Raw genomic sequence first — 23981 nt, 5'->3', positions numbered from 1 at the left:
GCCACTTGATAGCACTGTTGACGACACCTTTCATCATTTTGCTGATGATTGAGAGTAGACTGATGGGGTGGTAATTGGCCGGATTTGATTTGTCCTGCTTTTTGTGGACAGGACAAACCTGGGCAATTTTCCACATTGTCGGGTAGATGCCAGTGTTGTAGCTGTACTGGAACAGCTTGGCTAGAGGTGCGGCTAGTTCTGGAGCACAAGTCTTCAGCACTACAGCTGGGATGTTGTCGGGGCCCATAGCCTTTGCTGTATCCAGTGCACTCAACCGTTCCTTGATATCATGTGGAGTGAATAGAGTTGTCTGACGACTGGCTTCTGTGATGGTGGGGATATCTGGAGGAGGCCGAGATGGATCATCTACTCGGCACTTCTGGCTGAAGATGGTTGCAAACGCTTCAGCCTTGTCTTTTGCACTCATGTGCTGGACTCCGCCATCATTGAGGATGGGGATGTTTACAGAGCCTCCTCCTCCTCCCATTAGTTGTTTAATTGTCCACCACCATTCACGACTGGATGTGGCAGGACTGCAGATCTGATCCGTTGGTTGTGGAATCGCTTAGCTCTGTCTATAGCATGTTGCTTCCGCTGTTTAGTATGCATGTAGTCCTGAGTTGTAGCTTCACCAGGTTGGCACCTCATTTTTAGTTTCGCCTGGTGCTGCTCCTGGCATGCTCTTCTACACTCCTCATTGAACCAGGGTTGATCCCCTGGCTTGCTGGTAATGGTAGAGTGAGGAATATGCCGGACATGGACCAAGTGTTATCTGTAAAGACACTTACCTTTTTATATGATGCGATCTCTGCCCCAGTCAGGAACCGGTCCAGCTCCCTCTTGAAGGCATCCACCACACCAGCTGATAATGTATTCCAGAGGCTCTCAATTCTCTGGGCAAAGAAGAACAGCCTAACATCCAGTCTATTTCTACTCTTCCATAGTTTAAACTTGTGTCCCCATGTCCTCTCCAACCTGTTAAACTGGAATAACCTATCAATAGGGATGCTATCCGGCCCTTTAATTGTTTTATAGACCTCTATCAGGTCACCTCTAAGTCTACACCGCTCTAAGGTAAATAGGCTCAAGGATCTTGGTCTTTCTGAGTAGCTGAGGTTCTTTATAGCTGGGAATCATTCTTGTAGCTCTCCTCTGGACCTTTTTCCAAAGCTGCTATATCATCCACCATGTGGGGGGACCAAAACCGGGCTTTCAATGCAGTCTGACCAGCGACCTGTATAGTGTCAAAATGGTGTCCTTCAATTTATTCTCTGTGGTTCTATTAATGCAGCCCAATACTTTGTTAGCTTTAGCTTTAGCTACAGTTTCTCTACATTGGTCATAACCTTTAGTGATCTGTGCACAATAATTTTATTTTAAATTCACAAGCTTTCGGAGATTTTCTCCTTCCTCAGGCAAATGTTTCAAGAGCTCCTTGAAGCCTACGCATTTATACATATAGAACAATACATGGTGTTTACAGACTGCCCCTGCAACTGCCCGTTGCCAAGGCAATCACCGTGTTCAGACAGAGAGGTGTCACCTGCAGAACCCCCGAATACACATTCAACAAAAAAACAAACAGGGAAAAAAAACAGAGAAAAAAAACACAGAGAGAGGCAGAAACATCCGGAAGGCAGAGAGAGCCAGCAAATGACCCATTATATTAAAAACAGATAACATTTGTTCGATGGTGGGGTAACGTGTAGCGTGACATGAACCCAAGATCCCGGTTGAGGCCGTCCTCATGGGTGCGGAACTTGGCTATCAATTTCTGCTCGACGATTTTGCGTTGTCGTGTGTCTCGAAGGCCGCCTTGGAGTACGCTTACCCGAAGGTCGGTGGATGAATGTCCATGACTGCTGAAGTTTTCCCCGACTGGGAGGGAACCCTCCTGTTTGGCGATTGTTGCGCGGTGTCCGTTCATCCGTTGTCGCAGCGTCTGCATGGTCTCGCCAATGTACCATGCTCTGGGGCATCCTTTCCTGCAACGTATGAGGTAGACAACGTTGGCCGAGTCACAGGAGTATGAACCATGCACCTGGTGGGTGGTGTCCTCTCGTGTGATGGTGGTATCTGTGTCGATGATCTGGCATGTCTTGCAGAGGTTACCGTGGCAGGGTTGTGTGGCGTACTCCAAGGCGGCCTTCGAGACACACGACAACGCAAAATCGTCGAGCAGAAATTGATAGCCAAGTTCCGCACCCATGAGGACGGCCTCAACCGGGATCTTGGGTTCATGTCACGCTACACGTTACCCCACCATCGAACAAATGTTATCTGTTTTTAATATAATGGGTCATTTGCTGGCTCTCTCTGCCTTCCGGATGTTTCTGCCTCTCTCTGTGTTTTTTTTCTCTTTTTTTTCCCTGTTTGTTTTTTTGTTGAATGTGTATTCGGGGGTTCTGCAGGTGACACCTCTCTGTCTGAACACGGTGATTGCCTTGGCAACGGGCAGTTGCAGGGGCAGTCTGTAAACACCATGTATTGTTCTATATGTATAAATGCGTAGGCTTCAAGGAGCTCTTGAAACATTTGCCTGAGGAAGGAGAAAATCTCCGAAAGCTTGTGAATTTAAAATAAAATTGCTGGACTATAACTTGGTGTTGTAAAATTGTTTACAATTGTCAACCCCAGTCCATCACCGGCATCTCCACATCATGTGCACAATAAGACCAAGATCTTTTTGTCGCTCAATCTCTTTCAGTATTGTTCCCTGCAAATGATATTTGTATTCTGTGTTGGCCCTACCAACATGCATAACACTACATTTATCTAAATTTAAATGCCATTTGCCAATGTGTGGCCCACTCCCCTAGTACATATAAATCTTTTTGGATTTGATTGCACTCCTACCATTTTAACCCTTGCACAAATTTTGGTGTCATATGCAAACGTAGTTGCCACACTCCCAACACCATTATCCAGGTCTCTAATAAAAACCGTGAGGAGGAGTGGGCCTAGAACCGATCCCTGGGGGACACCAGTAGTAACGTCTCCAGGCTGAGCCACGTCTGTTAACCTTAACTTTTTGGCTGTGGGATTGGAGCCAATTCCTAATCCTTGTCAAATTTCTACTGATACCACAAGATTCTATCTTGTGAAGTAACCTAGTGCGAGATACCTTATCAAAGGCTTTCTGAAAGTCTTGGTAGACAATGTCTACCGGATTTCCCTCATCCATTACCCTAGTGACTTCTTCAAAAAAAAATGTGTATCAAATTTGTTAGGCACGACCTATTTTTTTCGGAAACTGTGTTGTGCATTTCTAATGGCCCCTTCCCTTTCCCAGTGATTATAAAAGGCAAGTTCCCAATAATTGATGTTGGGCTGATAGGCCTGCAGTTCCCCAGCTGTAGTAAATCATATCACTATTAACAATAATAATGGGCAATTTGAACACATGATCTGGGTTTTCAAAGTTTCTCACTATCCAACTTTATTTACTAAAATTTTCATAGCGCCCAATGTTTTAAATTTTTCAAACATTTATCAGTGTTGCATACTCAGTTAGTTAATAAACATTTAATGATCAAGTGATGGAATTATATAATCTTTCTTACACATGGAATAAATAGTTTATTTGATTAGAACCATTTTGTATTCTACATTTAACACAAGAGATGGGGCATAGACAAACTCAGATCATGGGCTCGATTTTACCGGCGGGTTTCCTGTGCGTTCCCAGCGGGGGGGGCCCCGAAAATCCCGATATCCAGGCACGTGACCGGATCGCGCCACGATCCCGCCCACTTCTGGGTTCCCCGATGACGTGCGGGGGTGCGTGCGTAGCCCCCGCTGGTGGGAATCCCGCTGGCAATTAAAGCCAGCGGGATGCCACTTGAGTGCATTTATTTTGCTTGTTCAGGTCATTAACTGACCTGATTAAGGGACTCTGTGTGATTTTGGAGAAACATGGGACTGTTTCACACACTGGGGGAAACAGTCCTAGTTGAACTGGACGTGTTGCAGCCGTCAGCCTGTGGCAGCTGCAAAGGTCCATTTGACAGGTGGGGTGGGGGGAGACCCTCACCCATTGCAGGAGGCCGCTCTGTCACTTGGGACAAAGTGTGGCCTCCACCACCCCCCTCCTGACGGTCAAAGCCACCAACCTGCACACTCACGCCGGGGTCAGGAGACATATGCCTACCTTGCGGACCCCGTCAGATGTACATATTGCGGATGGGGGCCGTCGTAGCTGCAGTCATGACCTCCTCGGGGGGTGAACAGCATCACCAGCCTCGCCATCCACGCCGTCCACCTCTGACACGTGGAGCTCCACAACACAGTGCTGTGACACATCCACCTGTACAGCAGGAGGGAGGGCTACCGCAGAGAGAGATGCGTCGCAGAGGGCACTACCCTCGCCACAGGGTCCACAGACCGAGGCGCAGCTCCCCGGACCTCTCCGAGCAGCAGTGCACACGGAGGCGCAGATTCACTCGACATGTAGTCGTGGACATCTGCAGCCTCTTTCATGCCAAGCTGCTCCTGGCTGGCCCCAGCACCATCTGCTTACCTGTCGCTGCCAAAGTCACCACTGCCCTCCACAACTTCTCCACCGCATCCTTCCAGGGTGCAGCCGGGTACACCACCGATGTCTCCCAGTCGTCTGCGCGGAAGAGCCCTGCAAATACACCTGCACCTACTCTGCAGTAACACAATGGGTGGCATCAGTGGTGGGTCCTCATAGTGATACCCAGGAGCGGGCATTATTGCACAAAACAGACAGGATTCGCGGAGACATGGCAGTGGTGGTGCCAATATAATGTGTGATGTGAGTTGTTCTGAAATTCAATATAGGTAACACCCATGACAAACCCTCAAACACCCTTGTGCATCCCCTTCATGCTAACGACACGTTTGCCTTACGCTGCCTACCGCACATATGTGATGCATGCCCTGTGGCTGCAGCACAGGTGGTGGCAGGTTGAGTGAGGCTGGCCGTGAGCGAGATGCACGAGAGGGTGAGTATGGGATAGAGCCATGAGATTTTATGAGGATTGGGTTGCGTGTTAGTGGCGGGGTGAGCATTCGCGAGGTGAGTAGGTGCAGGTAAGATGAGGATGGGGTTTGAGTGGGTATGAGGGGTGATGTGACAGAGTAGTGTTGGCGGTGCCGAAGGAGATGTGGGGTGGGGGCAGTGTTGTGGCAGACGAAGTGTAGGGGAAAGACTACGTGTTCTCACTGTGGCTGACCTGCGGTCATTGGAGCGCCTCCTGCACTGTATGCAGGTGGGCGATATGTTGGTGGCGCAGGTGACCCCCTCTGCCACCTCGAGCCAGGCCTTCTTGGTGGCAGAGGCAGGCCGCTTCCTCCTGCCCGCCGGGTGGAAGAGCTCTGTCCTCCCCCTCCTCCTCACCACATCTGATGATACCTGGGGTGAGGCATCATTAAACTGGGGAGCAGCCTTCCCCCTGGGCTGTTCCATGCTGTAATTTGTTCCATTGTTTGCAGCATCTGTCAGTGGAGGACTGCCCCTTCAACTAGAGAGCCTTCTAAAATCAGGCCCCATGTGTTCAAATTGCCCATTATTAAGGGCCGTTAGTTAGTTTTTATTGCCAAATATAAAAACCCAATTTTCACGGATTAATTTTCAGTGTTAAAACAAAGTGTGACAATCATGGGGGTGGGGGGGGAGAAATTGCACCCCAAAAAAAATGAGTAAAGTTAGACAAAATCAGGTTTTTTTTAAAAAAGTGGCCCGGAATTTCCTGGAGATATGTGCCATTGTAATTGATGCATCAATGTCGCAGGGCCTGATTTATGGCACAAGACTCCCAGGAAATTATGGTGTCAGTAACTTCAACTACTACTTATATCACACCCTCATTTCCTGAGACTTTTGCTCCACTCCGCGTTTCTCTTGCTCAGCTAATTATCATAGTTTGGCCTCCCATTAAAATCAATAGTGAGATCGCGTTTGCTGAATTAACGTCACTGAGATCGCTACTGTCATTTAGATCATTGCAGAATGGTGCTGGTAGGCTGAGCATACAGGAATCATAACAGAAACGCATTTAAAAGAATCAACATTGCTTCTGGGCATTATAATACAGTTGCTTTCTGAATTCTAAATTTTTTTTTATCAGATTGATCAAAGCAGAGCTCATGTTTTTAAAGTTTTAATGTAGTGTGAATGTTCTTTATACATATTTCTTGACCTGCTAGATACTGTAATCAAGAAAACTAGGGTAATCCTTGAAACATTGTAATGAAAGGATACACCGAACTCAATTCATGCACATTATATGGAATTTCTAACCCCAGTATTTTTACTGTTTAGAGCATAGCAAAGCCACCATGTACTAAATTTACTTTATAAACAGCAGCCCATTCTAAAAATGTCCAGATGGAATTATTGGTTACAAAAATATGTTCCATTGTTCTTCTGCCAGTATTTATTCAATATTTATTCTTGTCTATATAGTTCAGTAATTTGCTACCAGATATAAATAAAGCAACAAACACATTCGGTTGAAATTCCTGCAGAAATCAACAAGCAAAATAAATTCTTAACTATCCATTGGCTGCGCCACCTCCGATCGGCCACTATGCTTGCTGCAGCATATTCTAATTATTTTACCAGCAAATTGTGGCATACATTTGCCACTGGAGGATTGGGGAGCACAATGGTCTAACTTATGGTATAATGGTCACTGCTGTTAGTATGCAAAGTATTTAGCTTTTTGTCCCCTTTATAGAATCATAAAATTACAGTACGGAAGGAGAACAATTTGCCCATCGAGCCAGTGGCAGTGTTGATTTTCCAAATGGAGCTAATTATACCAATCAAAGTTTCTTGCTCCTTACCCTTTTGTATTCTTTTCAACTGCTTATCCAATTTTCCTTTTAAATAATGTTAGTCTCAACCTCAAAAACCTCTTGTGGTAAAGTATTCCATGGCCTAATAATGCTCTGTGATTTTTTTTTTTAACTTCCTTATTGGCTTTTCTAGTGATAAATCTTGAATCTATGCCCCTTGTGACTGATTAGTCAACCATCGGAGACAACCTTTCAGCCACTGCTTATCCTCTCAAAACCATTCATAATCTTGAAAACCTCAATTAGATCCCCTTTACCTTTTCTCTGTTCCAATAAAGGGTGGGGGTGGAATCTTTTTCTTTCTAGCCTTTATTCATAATAAGCTCTCATTCCTGATGGTATTCTAGTTAAATTTCATGGTATCCTTTCCGTGGGTTTTAACATTCATCCTACAAGGGTGCCCAGAACTGCACACAATACTCCAATTCGGGCCTAACAAATGTCTGGTAGAAATTACACATCTGGAAATTAGGCAGGGCGTATAACAAAGAATGTACAGCACAGAAACTATTCGGCCCAACTGGTCTATGCCTGTGTTTATGCTCCATGTGAGCCTCCTCCCACCCTTCATCTAACCCTATCAACATATTGTTCTATTCCTTTCTCCCTCATGCATTTATCTGGCTTCCCCTTAAATGCATCTATGCTAGTCAGCTCAACTACTCCTTATAGTAGCGAGTTCTACATTCTTACCACTCTGGGTGAAGAAGTTTCCCCTGAATTCCCTATTGAATTTGTTAGTGACTATCTTATATTTATGGCCCCTAGTTCTGGTCTCCCCAGCAAGTGGAAACATCTCCTCTACATCTACTCTATCAAATCCTTTCATAATCTTAAAGACCTCTATCAGGGCACCCTTCAGTCTTTTTTTCTAGAGAAAAGAGCCCCAGCCTATTCAATCTTTCCTGATAGATATAACCTCTCAAAAGGGGCGACCAATCCACTACCATCAATTTTCTGCCCCACCGAAAGTGAAAATGACCCCATAGAATTTTACCCACAACTAAGGTCAGACTAATTGACCTATAATTTCCTGGCATCTCCTTAACCCCTTTCTTGAGCAGGGGTGTAACATTTGACAATTCTCATTTCCATGGATTTTTGGAAAATTACAGTTAGTGCTTCCACTATCTCTAACCTCATTCAGTATCCTGGGATGCATACTATTTGTACCTGGTGACTTTTCTACTTTAGCTCCCATTAATTTAGTGTTTTTTTTTAAATACATCTTCCTTCTAAATATTTGTCCAATAGTTGCTCTTCCACATCCCCCTCAATTGCTTCTGTAATCCTACTTTCACCTTCCTCTGTGAAAACAGAAGTAGTTAAGCATTTCTGCCATTCCCTCACTTCAAGTATAATATGGCCACTTTCATCTCTGTGGTCCCATCTGTAATTTTGACTATCCTTTTACTTCCTTAAGTGCTTATAAAATTCCATGCTGTTTCCCTTCATGTTGACTGTCAGTCTTCTTTCATGCTCACTCTTAACCTTCCTGATCTCACTTTTTGTTTCCCTGTATTCTTTTTGTACATGTTTTCTTCTATTGTCTCCCCTTTATTTATCATTAGCCTTTTTCTAACCTAATTTATGTTCTAACCCTCATTTATCATTTAAATATCTCCCACTGCTGGTCAGTTGTTTAATCTATAACTTTTTTCGACCAATTTAACTGTTCTAAGTAAGTCCTCTTTCATCTCTATGAAACTAGCTAATTTCCAATCTAATGATTTTCAAGAGAAAAACTTTTATAATGTATTTTCGATGTGTACCTAATTATGGTCACCATTTGCCAAATATTCTCCAACCTCATAGTTACTTATTTGTCCTGCTTTGTAACCCGGAATCTGATCTAGCACTGCATTATAGAATCATAGAAGTTTACAACGTGGAAACAGGCCCTTCGGCCCAACATGTCCATGTCGCCCAGTTTATACCACTAAGCTAGTCCCAATTGCCTGCACTTGGCCCATATCCCTCTATACCCATCTTACCCATGTAACTTTCCAAATGCTTTTTAAAAGACAAAATTGTACCCGCCTCTACTGCCTCTGGCAGCTCGTTCCAGACACTCACCACCCTTTGAGTGAAAAAATTGCCCCTCTGGACCCTTTTGTATCTCTCCCCTCTCACCTTAAATCTATGCCCCCTCGTTATAGACTCCCCTACCTTTGGGAAAAGATTTTGACTATCTACCTTATCTATGCCCCTCATTATTTTATAGACTTCTATAAGATTACCCCTAAACCTCCTACTCTCCAGGGAAAAAAGTCTCAGTCTATCCAACCTCTCCCTATAAGTCAAACCATCAAGTCCCGGTCGCATCCTAGTAAATCTTTTCTGCACTCTTTCTAGTTTAATAATATCCTTCCTATAATAGGGTGACCAGAACTGTACACAGTATTCCAAGTGTGGCCTTACTAATGTCTTGTACAACTTCAACAAGACATCCCAACTCCTGTATTCAATGTTCTGACCAATGAAACCAAGCATGCCGAATGCCTTCTTCACCACCCTATCCACCTGTGACTCCACTTTCAAGGAGCTATGAACCTGTACTCATAGATCTCTTTGTTCTATAACTCTCCCCAACGCCCTACCATTAACGGAGTAGGTCCTGGCCCGATTCAATCTACCAAAATGCATCACCTCACATTTATCTAAATTAAACTCCATCTGCCATTCATCGGCCCACTGGCCCAATTTATCAAGATCCCGTTGCAATCCTAGATAACCTTCTTCACTGTCCACGATGCCACCAATCTTGGTGTCATCTGCAAACTTACTAACCATGCCTCCTAAATTCTCATCCAAATCATTAATATAAATAACAAATAACAGCGGACCCAGCACCGATCCCTGAGGCACACCGCTGGTCACAGGCCTCCAGTTTGAAAAACAACCCTCTACAACCACCCTCTGTCTTCTGTCGTCAATCCAATTTTGTATCCAATTGGCTACCTCACCTTGGATCCCGTGAGATTTAACCTTATGTAACAACCTACCATGCGGTGCCTTGTCAAAGGCTTTGCTAAAGTCCATGTAGACCACGTCTACTGCACAGCCCTCATCTATCTTCTTGGTTACCCCTTCAAAAAACTCAATCAAATTTGTGAGACATGATTTTCCACTCACAAAACCATGCTGACTGTTCCTAATCAGTCCCTGCCTCTCCAAATGCCTGTAGATTCTGTCTCTCTGAATACCCTCTAACAACTTACCCACTACAGATGTCAGGCTCACCGGTCTGTATTTCCCAGGCTTTTCCCTGCCGCCCTTCTTAAACAAAGGCACAACATTTACTACCCTCCAATCTTCAGGCACCTCACCTGTAGCTGTCGATGATTCAAATATCTCTGCTAGGGGACCCGCAATTTCCTCCCTAACCTCCCATAATGTCCTGGGATACATTTCATCAGGTCCCGGAGATTTATCTACCTTGATGCGCGTTAAGACTTCCAGCACCTCCCTCTCTGTATTATGTACACTCCTCAAGACATCACTATTTATTTCCCCAAGTTCCCTAACATCCATGCCTTTCTCAACCGTAAATACCGATGTGAAATATTCATTTAGGATCTCACCCATCTCTTGTGGTTCCGCACATAGATGACCTTGTTGATCCTTAAGAGGCCCTACTCTCTCCCTAGTTACTCTTTTGCCCTTTATGTATTTGTAGAAGCTCTTTGGATTCTCCTTTGCCTTATCTGCCAAAGCAATCTCATGTCCCCTTTTTGCCCTCCTGATTTCTCTCTTAACTCTACTACGGCAATCTCTATACTCTTCAAGGGATCCACTTGATCCCAGCTGTCTATGCATGTCATATGCCGCCTTCTTCTTTTTGACTAGGGCCTCAATCTCCCGAGTCATCCAAGGTTCCCTACTTCTACCAGCCTTGCCCTTCACTTTATAAGGAATGTGCTTACCCTGAACCCTGGTTAACACACTTTTGAAAGCCTCCCACTTACCAGACGTCCCTTTGCCTGCCAACAGACTCTCCCAATCAACTTCTGAAAGTTCCTGTCTAATACCATCAAAATTGGCCTTTCCCCAATTTAGAATTTTAACTTTTGGGCCAGACCTATCATTCTCCATAGCTATCTTAAAACTAATGGAATTATGATCACTGGTCCCAAAGTGATCCCTCACTAACACTTCTGTCACCTGCCCTTCCTTATTTCCCAAGAGGAGGTCAAGTTTTGCCCCCTCTCTCGTCAGGCCATCCACATACTGAATGAGAAATTCCTCCTGAATACACTCAACAAATTTCTCTCCATCCAAGCCCCTAATGCTATGGCTGTCCCAGTCAATGTTGGGAAAGTTAAAGTCCCCTACTATTACCACCCTATTTTTCTTGCAGCTGTCTGTAATCTCCTAACATATTTGCTCCTCAATTTCCCGTTGAGTATTTGGGGGTCTGTAGTACAATCCTATCAAAGTGATCTCTCCCTTCTTATTTTTCAGTTCTACCCATATGGACTCAGTGGGCGAACCCTCGGATATATCCCCTCTCACTACTGCCGTGATATTCTCCCTAATCAAGAACGCAACTCCCCCTCCTCTCTTACCACCTCCTCTTTCCTATAGCATCTGTACCCTGGAACATTGAGCTGCCAGTCCTGCCCCTCCCTTAGCCATGTTTCAGAAATAGCTATAACATCCCAGTCCCATGTACCCATCCATGCCCTGAGTTCATCTGCCTTGCCCATCAGACTTCTTGCATTGAAATAAATGCAGTTTAATCTAGACTTCCCTTGGTCTTTGCCCTGCTTTCTCAGACCATCTGTCCGGTCATGTTCTGTACACTCTCCCTTACTGCCTTTTGTTTCTGTCACCACTTTACTTCCCACTGACTTCCTGCATCGGTTCCCATCCCCCTGCCACATTAGTTTAAACCCTCCCCAACAGCACTGGCAAACACTCCCCCTAGGACATTGGTTCCAGTCCTGCCCAGATGCAGACCGTCCAATTTGTACTGGTCCCACCTCCCCCAGAACTGGTTCCAATGGCCCAGGAATTTGAATCCCTCCCTCTTGCACCATCTCTCAAGCCACGTATTCATCCTAGCTATCCTGTCATTCCTACTCTGACTAGCCCGTGGCACTGGTAGCAATCCTGAGATTACTACCTTTGAGGTCCTACTTTTTAGTTTAACTCCTAACTCCCTAAATTCAGCTTGTAGGACCTCATCCCGTTTTTTACCTATATCGTTGGTACCTATATGCACCACGACAACTGGCTGATCACCCTCCCCCTCCAGAATGTCCTGCAGCCGCTCCTTGAATTCTTCATACTGAATAAGGAAACAATTCTGGATGCATTCAAAGAACTCCTCCCCATTTTGACAGTCCACACATCCCAGCCCACCCTAGGATAGTTCAAGTTCCCCACATAATTATAGCTCTCATTATTACAGACCTCTGTTAGTTGCTGACAAATCCCATCCTCAGTTTCTTTCCCACTCTTTGGTTTGTACTTCACTCCTGCTAAGGCAACAGATCCCCTTTTATTTCTTAACTCTACCCAGATAGACTCTCTCAGCACAACTATCAATAAAAACTTTCCTTTCTGTGGCTGTATTTGTGTCTTTAATTAACAAGGCACCATCTTCCTTTTTTTCCTTCACTATTTTTCTAGTTATGCATGCATTCTCTCCATTTTGACCACAAACTTGTCTCATCCTTAGAAGGTTATGCTGATAGGGTTAGAAGAAGAGGAGTGGGAGGAGGCTCGTGTGGAGCATAAATGCCGGCATAGACCAGTTGGGCTGAATGGCCTGTTTCTGTGCTGTACACTCGATGTAATCCTAGTTTAGCTTAATCCACAATTATTACTACTGCAAACCTCACTAAATTGTCTAAAGATCTTGCCCTCCATCTCTTTCCCACTGCTTAATGTTCTGTAATGCGCTTTCAGTATAGTAACTGATCCCTTGTTATTTCTGAACATATACAGACTTCATTTGAGCTAGGGTTGCCAACTCTGGTTTAACATTCCTGGAGATCTGATCATGTAATGTCCAGTCACATGACATGGGATCACGCAGCATCTGCCCGCAGTTTGCAAATGTTAGTGCAGTATTGCCCCACAGTTTTTAATGCAACTTACATAAGTAGATGGTGCATACAATTTGTAAAACTTGAATTGTAGTTTACTCTTTGTTTCTGATTTCAAAACTCAGATGTTGATTACACACCAGCACCTGAGATAATAAAATTGTCTTTCAAAATCAGAGGAACAGTTAATCAGGCTGTGCAATTTCAGTACTATGTTTAATTTATTTCCTGCTATTCAGAGCAGGATAAACATTCTTGGCCATTACTTTTAATGGTTAAAAGGCCATCGAACTGGTTGAGAAGTATAAAATATTGCAGCTGGTAATTCCTGTTTGCCAGATTTCTGCTGGTAAGACTGAAGAAATCCTATAGTCTCGACCAAACTCACTCAGCAGAAACTGAAGTAGTTAGCATTTGTGTTAGTTATCATTAAAATAAGTGGCAAGATTAACATCCCGATTTTTAAAAGTGGAAAGCATCTGGGTAATTTGCCAAGCACATTTCGACAGCACAGCACTTTCAAAGATGGGGTGTTTCTCCTCCACAGCTACCTATCACAAAGTCGGTCACTGTGGCATCAGAAGAGGGCTCAGGAAAAAGAGTCAGGTTTATTATTCAAATATCTCAGCCCTCAGAACTACAGTCTGACCTTTCCTAAATGCCTAAAGGAAACCTTTACCTCTTTTTTTCAAGAGTAAGTTTAAATGCTCCTCCACGATTTTGAACTTCACCTTCTTCAAATGTAACATTTTCCTCTGACATTTAATTAGTATTTTCAGTGCACTCATTGGATTTTGTGGATATGCAAGGTTTCAACTGACTACTTATTCTCTGACAACAGAGTGGCTGTTGAATGAAGAAAAACATCTTACTAAATTTGCCAGCCGACATACAAAGAGCCCCCTCTGCAGCTGGGTGCTGGTTTCCACTAAAATGGATAGGGTGTATTCTAGCACGTAGTGCGTTCTGGGTAGGGACATCTGCCATTAAGACCCAGATTCACAGAACGGATCCTATTACGATCGGGGCTGGGGAGAATCGCATTTGGAGCAGGGAATCAATAAATTGAATTAATTATTACCGTGGGTTCCCTAGGTTGAAAATCTGTTTCATCCCATCTCAGATTCTCTTCTAAAATGAGTAAGCTGCATCAAGAACTATCAAATTCTCTTCAGACATTTTTTTTAAAAATTCTTTCATCAGACTGATTTTCTTTACCAATTTTTTAAAAAAATCTATACATTGTGCCTTGTGTGTGAAGCTTTTAAAACTCTGAATGTTGCGCTAAATTTATGTTATGCCAAAAAATCAGCATTTAACAAGTACAAATGTGCACATAAAATTATGATGCAAGCATTAAAATTGCCCACTAATGTAGCAGTGCAAAGAAAGTGCTAAAACATATTGTCACCAGCCAACTTTTGAAAGTGAAGTGACTTATTGAATTGCTCTCTTTCCCGCCCCTTTCTGTTTCTGTCTGCTGCTTATATTTCATGTTTATTTTTTCTCTTTAATAGGAAAAGGACCAGCGTAGTTTGGAGATTAGCACTGCTAAATGCATGCTAGGACTACTTCTAGGAAAAACTTGGCCACTGTTTCCAGCCTTTCATCAGTTCCTTGAGGTATTAAAATGTGAACTTTTTTTTAACAGTAATTGTTGCAATTAATTATGCCACTATTACTGTTACATTAAATTGAATGTATAAAAGATGTTGTTCCTGCACCAATAAGATTTCACGACCTTTATCTAAAGATATAGAAATCCTTAGAGAAACTAAATTAGTTGTAATTTCTTTTTCAAAATTGCTGTACAAATACCTGTAACATTTTCAAACAATAGGATCTATTTTCAATTGTTTTAAGTTTTTTTTTAAAAGTTATTGTGCAGGGCACTAAATGCATGATGGAAGAATGTAGCTATTTGAGGCCTCATTGAAAATGGTAGTGTTGAGGGGAAACAAGATCATTATAATTAAAGAATTCTTAAAATTTGAGCAAGTTGATTAGATATCAAATAGCAAATTTGTGGTAATTATTTGTGAAATACAACTCCTCTTTAGGCAAATAAAGTACAAGGTTAAAATTGACAAATATTTTCTCCTCTCCTGAAGATGGTAACTCATGCAGCTCAATTCCATAGATGCTAATAACCCCAGGAAACTCGCCCAAGCCTAGTGGCTGAAGTTCTTTTTGTTTGAGCTCAGACACTGAGCATTTGCAAGAGATTTGACTGAGCAGTATCACAATTCTCTGCTCCTTCCTTACCATATCTTCCTCTTTTTTTTCCTTGCACTTCTCAAGTGCCTTTGGATGTTTTTCTACATCAGCGTTGTCCAATATGTTAGCCACTAGCCACAATTGGGAATCTAGATGTGGCTAATTGCATTTTTGATTAGTAATTAAAAATGAGTTATAGAAACTGTCGTTGGGCATGTGATCTCTGCTCGTATTCACACAGCGTATGCATGTGTACTTCAACGTTTTTGTGCCTTTTTGTTGGTAAAATGATAAGACAAAAAGCAGAGTATGTGTGTTTTTTGATCGTGGTTACTTTGCTGCTTTGGTTACTGAACAGTGGTAGATGTTTGTTAAGTAAATATACACATGAAGTACATTTACCTATATTGTGTGAGTATTATGGTGTTTTCTACTAAAAGTAGTGTTTGTGGCTAAAACAATGTCACCGTAACCACATCTGTGACTAGTCAACAATTTCTATTGGACAACACTGTTCTATATTAAAAACACACATATAAATTGTACGAATATCTTAATGTAATATTTCGTGCCAATGTCAAACAATTCCATGTTTCAAATGAATTTGGCCACACAGAATGATGGGGTTTATATAGCTTGAGAATTCCTGGTTTGAACTCCAAGAAACTACCCTTCAATTGTTTTGATAACACCTGGGCCTCTTATGTTTACACTTGCATTGAAGTACGCCACTAAATTGATGTCCTGCAGCAAAATGCGAGGGGGAAGAATATGGTAACTTGTATTTTTGCCACAATATTAGCAAAGTAGAACCAATTTGTTTTTCTGCACCATAAAGGCATGTGAAATGATTCTATGGCATCTTTAAATTTTATGTTCTATACAGCAATCTAAGTATAAAGTGATCAACAAGGACCAGTGGTGCAATGTGCTCGAGTTTAGCAGAACAATTAACCTTGATCTTAGCAACTATGATGAAGATGGGGCTTGTAAGTACATTAGTTGGATCTCTTTAACTGTCTTTGTTTTCTCCTTGTCTTTTTCCCTTTAGCGTCCATGGCTGAGGGAGTGAGCAACAACTGACTGCTGAAAATGATGTTCTGAGATCTGATGCTGGAAGGTGTACAGAACTAGTCAGTGATGACTTTTCCTAAAATTTTCCCCTTCCTGCAGGGAAGCACCAAGTCCATTTCTCAGCCTCTCCTCATAGCAGTGAAGTGGAAATTGGGAACTTGATGTGAATGGATTGCAGGTGTAAACCAGCATTCCACCATTTTGTAGTTCACCAAGCCTTTACCATAGCTTTATTTTTAAGAAAATGTTCAGTTGTGAATTAAAAAAAACTTTAGGTAATACATGCACTTGGACCAATTACTATATTGGAGTGAGATTATATTGCAGTCCTGACCTAGTGGCTTGACAGTTTTGTTTTATTGTGCATTTTTAACTCAAAACACTTTGTATCAAGCTGGATAGAGACAGAAAACTAATTATTTATTGAATATTTGAAAATGTGCTTATCCTCTAACATCTCAGACTTTAATTATTTCATTCAACAGTAACAGTGCTCTGCCACTAGTTTCAACTATTTTCTGTACCCTGCAATCCTTCTGTTTTACTCCAGTACTGAGTTCTGGAGAAATCGTCTTTGCAGATGAGCACTCTGCTCTTTCACTAGATTGAGCACTTGAAGTTGGCTTTATAGTATCATTATTGGATAGCACTTGGCAGTCATCCATGCCACACATCAAGCGGCATGATCACTTTTATGACCTGCTTTATTTCAAACTCTTGAGGTTTCCTATTCCTGATTTATGTTTCTCTTCTCATGAGAACCTTGCACAGAAAGCTCATGTCAAACACTTTTGAATCTCCTAATTTTAGTGTTGATGTTAATTGTTATACATTGATATTAATACTATAGGTTTTTTGTACAATTTCACTTTCACTTATCTTTTGTATAAAGATTGTTCAACATTCAAAGTTTTTGTTCTGCTAACCCAGTATATCTGCCAACTGTGACTCCAAGCTCATGGATGCATTTGGTCAATGAATCTACCTACAATGGTCTAAAAAGGTTTGTATAGCATGCCACTAGGTAGGACTTGTTTACTAGAGGGCCCTACAATCTCACACAATCACTAAAGCACAGAACATACTCTTGCAGTCGAGCACTACCCCTTATTGAAGATGAGATATGAGCTGCTGTGCTTTAATAAGCTGCAGTTCACTCTATGGACTTTCATACAATCCATGGCATTTGCTATTTTGCTTTGCAGAATGCTGTGTCTACATCTGGCATCTCTTTCCAAGGGAGCTGTAACAACAACTACTACAACTGTCGTTTGTTTGGAAAGGTATTTTTGGTGGACTGTTGGTGAAATTGCTGGAGACTCTTAAGAAGTACCTAGCAGAACATTTGAAGAATTTCAGGAATGGCTATGAAAGGCACACCCTCTGTTTAGGCTGTTCCTTATTCAGACAACATGCCACAACAAAGCCTGTTGCAGCAACAGCTCTTTTGTGGCACTGCTTGTGGCTTCCAAACTTCACACTCTAGGATGACTGCTCCAGGGCAGAATCCATGCCAAGAAGCACCCACTGTGGCTCCTTTCACAGTTCTGGGCATTGTAGAGCTCCCAACAATTACTTCTCTAAGGGCTTGCACCATTTGCAGAAATTAATTCAGACAGGTATTTATGAAATGCCTAACTGTTGCTACAGTGCATCTGTGGGTACAACTTCTCCAAACCTACTTGTATGTGGACAATTGGCTCATTCTTGTTTGGAATCCATTGGCACAGTTGTGCAGTACTCAAAACAGTCCAGGAACTGGGCTTCATAAGCTATTGAGAGAAGTTTCAGCTACAACCCTTGCAAGGCATAACATTCCTAGGTGCAATATTTGGAACTACCCAGCAGAAAGTTTTTCTGTCTCTACATAAGTTTCACTTCTCTCTCAACAGAAGATTATGGATTCCAGAAAAAAAGGTGTCTCTGAATACTTGGCCTATGGAAGCAGTCATCTTGGCAGTTCCTAATGCCCTTTTGTTTAAGACTGCTCCAGTTTGAACGAAAGAAAGACTTGCATTTATATAGCGCCTTTCACTACCTCAGGATGTGCCAAAGCGCTTTACAGCTAATGATGTACATTTGAAGTGTTGTCACTGTTGTAATGTAGGAAACAAGGCAGCCAATTTTTGCACAGCAAGGTCCCACAAACATCAATGTGATAATGATCAGATAATTTGTTGTAGTGATGTTGGTTGAGGGATAAATATTGGCCAGGACACCAGGGAAAACTCTCCTGCTCTTCTTCGAAATAGTGCCATGAAATCTTTTACATCCACCTAAGGGGGCAGATGAGGCCTTGCTTTAATATCTCATCCGAAAGGCGGCACCTCTGACAGTGCAGCACTCCCTCAGTACTGCACTAGAGTGTCAGTGTAGATTTTGTGCTCAAGTCTCTGGAATGGGACTCGAACCCACAACCTTCTGATTCAGATGGTGTCCTGGCCAATATTTATCCTTCAACCAACAGGTTCAGCCAATGGTCTCCCTGCAGAGCGCCTCTTCCTTTGTAAGAATCCTCCAGGACTCTGTTCTGAATCTCATATCTTTATTAGAAAACAATGTCTTGCAGGCAACACCTCCTGCAACAGCCTCTCCCACAGGTATTGGAAGGGTGCATGTCCGGAAAGGATGGACGCCCACACGGGGATTGGTCTCCAAGCAGAGGCGCATCCCATCTGGTATATCCCACATGGTATTAAGGCTGGCAAAGTCTAGAACTTGGTCTTTGGCAAATCAGTATGCAAATAGATGGATAGTAATCTGATAGTTTTCTGTATCAGACAAATGGTTACAGACTTGCTCTTGATCCCTTGCCCCTCCAGGATGCAGTGCTGTTGGCTGGCTGGTACCTACATCACAAGATACAGTCAGCTTGGACATTAACCTAAATAGATGATATATTGGGTGATACTGTATTGTCTAACGATTCACCCTTATGAGTGGGAAATCTACCTGAAGGTGTTTCAAGAAATATTCAGGATTTGGGATACCTGGAAATCGCCTCCCAGGGCAAACACCCACTTCCATGTTTATACTTCAGGACAGAGACTATGTCAGGCAGGAGACTGAATGGTTTCTCCTTCTCCTGACACACATTTGTATACCTTTTTTCACTGGTGTAAATTATAAGGGTAGCAGTAGAAATAGTGAGTTATTCTGGTGACCCCTAATTCGCCTCCGAAGTCTTGGTTCTCTGATATCCTGGTAATGAGCTGGAGCATACCACTGCTTCACAGGAGAGAGATCCTGAATTGAGGTCAAATATTGTATCTGATCCTGGAGACATTCCATTCATTGCCTGGCTATTGGCAAGACAACTGTTAGAGCAATCTTTTTCACATTTGGTAGTAAATATTTTTAAGTTCAAGCAAGAGTCTATCGAGGCATTTGTTTAAAGCCTAGTTCAATTTGAGTTCATAATTGATCTATATTATTCATTGGTTTGCAACCTATTGTTTCCCATTTTATGCAACCTATTTTGAAATTTTGCCCAGTTGGGCCTCACCTGCTTCACAATTAGGACCTTAATTTAGTTCTCCACAAGTTGATGATTCAAACATCCTTAAATGTGTAATGTTAAGTTCCTTATGTGGAAAGTTCACTGTCGTTGTTTTAGTTTAGGCTTGCAGTTAATGAGCTGCAAAACCTTCTGGATCAGTCAGTCACATTTGATGTGGATTTCTGACCGGCAGTAATTGGGACTCACCCAGAGTTCTAGCCAAAAGTTTCAAATGTGTCATTTTCACTACATAAATGCATACTGATCCCTAAGTTAGTGTGTGTCAACTGCAAAGGAATTTCATGAGTCTTTATAGTTTTCTATGATGCAAAGACCCTAAGCAAATCAAGGAACAGTTTGCGAACAGATGGCTGTGTGCACTCTGGGCTGCTATCATTTCACAGAGAAGCAGCTCGTGGCAGGTTAAAGGTCATTCTAAATCTGCATCCTGGACACCTCAATCAGGTTCCAGTTGGCATTTGAAAGGCCATCACATGGAATAATCTTCACACGTTTGCTAAGTATTACTGCTTAGGTTTGACTCCTGCATTCATTGTCCTGGCAGTTAGTATTATGGCTGCTCTGAGGAGGCTCCATGCCCCTCTGCTGTATTTAGCATGCTGGTTTGATATGCCGCCACGCTGTGCAGAGGATGTTTTAAATGAAGATAGATTGCCTAACTTGTAGGGTCTTCATTCCTGAAATGATGGGCATCCTCCACACACCATGATCCCTCCCAACCATTTCCTCAGGATCTGCAGGGATGTACATTTTTTGGGGGTTGGGGGGGGGGATTTAATAGTCAATTCCAGTTAAGCTTCAGTGAATTTGACATAATGGTGCAGGTGCTGGAGCTTTATAGGATGAGGAAGTAGACCACATGCAGCGCAACCTATGTACAATGTTGTGATATTTTCATGCACACGCTAAGAACATGATTTCCCCAGACCAATCAAGTTGAACTTTACTCTTGCAGTATGTGGAGGGTGCATATCATTCAAAGAATGAAGAAGACCTTACAAGGTAGGTTATCTATCCTGGCTAGTGCCATTCATAGATGGCTTTTTTATGGTCCCAATTAGACCACAATACATGGAATATTTAATCATGTCTGATCTATCTTTTATATAACCTTCAATCCTGTTTAGATTTTTCAAAAGCACTTCAAGGAATCTGTTCCAATGGTGTCCTGGAGTGAGCAATGGTGGAAAGCTTTTAAACCCCAGTCTTGCTTGAGGGACGTTATATTTGCATTTGTGTCCTAGTTCTCCAGCCACAGTTCAAGGGGGAGATTTTAACTGTTAGTGAGTTCCTGGCGGAAAAGATTCCTGTCTGCCCACAGCAGAATGAGGCCACATCGATTTTAACCACCGGGCCTGCTTCAGCCTGAAATCAGATGGCTTTGGATATGTATACCTGTACTAGAACAATCTTGTTAAGTATGCTAGTACAGAACAATCTTGTTAACAGCTTTACATGTTAACTATATGTTATATGAAGGTATTTATTCCATATTGACTTGATAGTCAAGTAAACTTGAAGAAATGGCTTCATAGAAATTGGCTTTCTTTTTGAAGAGCTATTGAAAATCTTGAAAACAAAGTTACTGTACAGAAAGTCTTTTGTTGGAAGATTGTAGCATTTCAATAGGCATTGCAGGCTGACTGATCTGTAGCCCAAATAAACCAGGAAAAAATAAAACTGGTGTCTCTTTAAAGTTCTCTAATCCTGCAAGCTGTTTGGGTAGATTCAGGTCAAAAAATGTTTCCAATCATAAAAATCTAGGAACATGGTTCGAACTGGCCAGCCCCTTTAGAATCTTGGAAACTTCAATAAATCCTCTTTTTCTCCTTAGTCTTTCCCTGTGGCTCTGGTGCCTAAAGTCTGGTATCTGTTTAGTTGCTCTCCTGTCCCAGGATGTCCAAACCCAGGGTGTCCCCATTGTAGTACAGTGACTAAAATTGTATGCTGTATACCAGATGGGGCTGAACCAGTGCTGTATACAAGCTTACTGTTGTCATCTCCTTTTAGATGCCTTTAATATGTGAAAGTTCACTAAGAAAATAGAAGATTACAGTTGTTTTAAAGCTGCACAATATAAACTTAGTATATTTAATGGTAGTGTGATCTACACTGTTATGAACTTCTGGTTGCAATATTAAATTCTAATTTAATTGCTTTCTTTCAGGGCCAGTCTTATTGGATGAATTTGTGGAATGGTTTAAAGACAGACAAATGTCCTAGCACTTTTGATTCAGAGACAACAGCCCAACATCCATATTCAACATTAGCCATCAAAGACCTAAGAAAACAGATTTGGAATGTGTTTTTGTTTTTGTGTTCCCCCCCCCTCCCCCCCAAAAAAATTCTGACTTGCTGAAAGCATTAAATATCTACAAGCACTGTGCAACAAGCACATAAATTTGGTGTCAAACTTTCTTCTGAGCCTGCTTTGCATTTTGTAATAGGACTACAATTATGGTACTGCAGACCCCACTGTGATATCTTGCTGTTGACATTGTGAATTCTGTGTTGTAAGCTGTTTCATACAGAAACCTACTTTTTCCAGAGGGATTGTGAATTTCAATGAAAATTGTATTAAATGGTTAAAAGTCTTAGATGAATATTTGTTGAAAAGACTTCTTAATCTTATCCAGTGTATGTATGCAAGTAGGTATGCAACTGTTCTGTACAACTTAACTGATGAAACTCCAAGATCAGATTTTTTTTAAGTATAGGTTGTTGGGCAATGGTATAACATTGTTTTGATTCACTGCACCTAGCTGTGATCTGTTGAAATGACTAATGCACCATATGGGTTGTTTAGCCCTAATTCTTGCCTTGTACTTCCTGGCTAATAGGCTAGGCTAGGCTGCTTTTTTTGTGTTTTGGTTTGTATAACTAGCTGCAAACATTAAATTGCCCATTCAGTGGGCACATAAGCTTAATAATGTTACCAAGTTTGCACGTTTTAAAGTTATTAGAATGTATGAATGTCAGATGTACAGACCAACTAGTATTCAGGTATGTGTTTAGAATCATGTGTTTTTTTCCTCCAGCACCACTTATTGATGAGAAAAGTGCTTACTTTTTTATTCAGTTTTTTTTTAATCCCATGTTACAGGTCAACTGCACTAATGTAACTTTGCTGGCTTGGCTTTGATTTAGACATTGGATTGAGATTAATGTAACCTGTATCATAATATGACAATGCCATTAAAGCTACTTTTTGACCATGTCAGCAAGTGAAAGTCTGTACATCTAAAGCAAGTGATTTTTCTAGTATTGTATTTTTCTGTTGCCTTAGACAACTTCCACCAAAGACCATGGTTATTGCCTATCTACTCGTACACAGACAAGTAATAAGATCTGGTCACCTCTTGTATTGCACCTTTTCCTATGCCAATAGACTTCATTATATGCCACAGTATCTGCTTTCTACCTAACTATTCACAAAATCCCATTGATTTGGAAAGTGACGAGAACTTTTCCTGTGAAATGGGGTACGATATAGGTGGGATAACATAGAAGTTATTTAACTTTAAATTACTATCAATAATAAGATATCTTTATGAATGCTGGAAAACAAATTATGCCATTAAGGCAAATGTATTATTTGAGGCTAATATGTATAAGGGTCGGACTGTTCCAAGAATAAACTTTCCCAATTAACCCCTGTAAATGGTATACTACTAAAACGTAAGGATGTAGATAGGACCATTTTAGTATACTGCAGAACATTTATTTTCACTCTAGCATATAAACAAGATAACATTGTTAATTGCACTTCCGTCAAATGCTACTTTAAATGCTATACAGGCAATACTTAGTATTGCTAAGCTTTTTAATACACCTGTAAGTCAGTTTTTGCTAATCTGGTTGAATATTAGAGTGGTGATTTTAAAGCCATGTGAAATGGAACAGTCTCTTTTCCTAGCTGCTGTGAAAAATATTTCTAATCTTGTATTCGATTTCTTATGTTGTTTTGTGTTTTGAAACTGACAGAATCAAGCGTATTGAAATGCAGTCTTTAATGGGAACTTTTTAAGTGCCATGTATAATTGTCACTGTTTCGTTTGTTCACTCCCAAAAGTGTATAATGGAAAATGAAGTTTCATCAATTTTCTTTTTTTTAAATCTGAAAAACTGTTGACATTTCCATCTGCCCGTTGAGGTGTGTAAGATTACTCATACCAGCACGTGTTCTATCTTCTGATTTAGAAATTAAAAGCTTCATGGAAGTGCAGTTTTAAGCACCAGATTATACAGACTGGTAATTTCTGTTTTAAAAGAAATTAAAGGCTTTTGCT

At 41.7% G+C, this 23981-nt stretch overlaps 1 protein-coding gene across 9 annotated transcripts in view; it reads left to right on the top strand.

Moving 5' to 3' along the window:
* dcun1d4 (DCN1, defective in cullin neddylation 1, domain containing 4 (S. cerevisiae)) overlaps positions 1 to 23917 on the top strand; it is a 71298-nt gene extending 47381 nt beyond the window's left edge. For 6 of the 9 annotated variants that reach the window (XM_067987740.1, XM_067987692.1, XM_067987718.1 and 3 more), the window contains 3 exons: positions 14399 to 14503; positions 15985 to 16087; positions 21860 to 23917. In XM_067987740.1, the coding sequence (XP_067843841.1) occupies positions 14399 to 14503; positions 15985 to 16087; positions 21860 to 21915 (264 nt within the window). In that variant the 3' untranslated portion in view covers positions 21916 to 23917. Of the gene's footprint in view, positions 1 to 14398; positions 14504 to 15984; positions 16088 to 16149; positions 16232 to 20647; positions 20695 to 21859 lie in introns of all 9 variants that reach the window. The other 3 variants (XM_067987701.1, XR_010963445.1, XM_067987732.1) reach the window with 3 other exon arrangements.
* Positions 23918 to 23981: the final 64 nt, after the last annotated feature.

The sequence above is a fragment of the Heptranchias perlo genome, chromosome 1, assembly GCF_035084215.1.
Source record: "Heptranchias perlo isolate sHepPer1 chromosome 1, sHepPer1.hap1, whole genome shotgun sequence".
In the NCBI taxonomy this organism is placed as follows: domain Eukaryota; kingdom Metazoa; phylum Chordata; class Chondrichthyes; order Hexanchiformes; family Hexanchidae; genus Heptranchias; species Heptranchias perlo.
The sequence above is the reverse complement of the archived record's forward strand: the minus strand, read 5'-3'. Positions and strand labels throughout refer to the sequence as shown.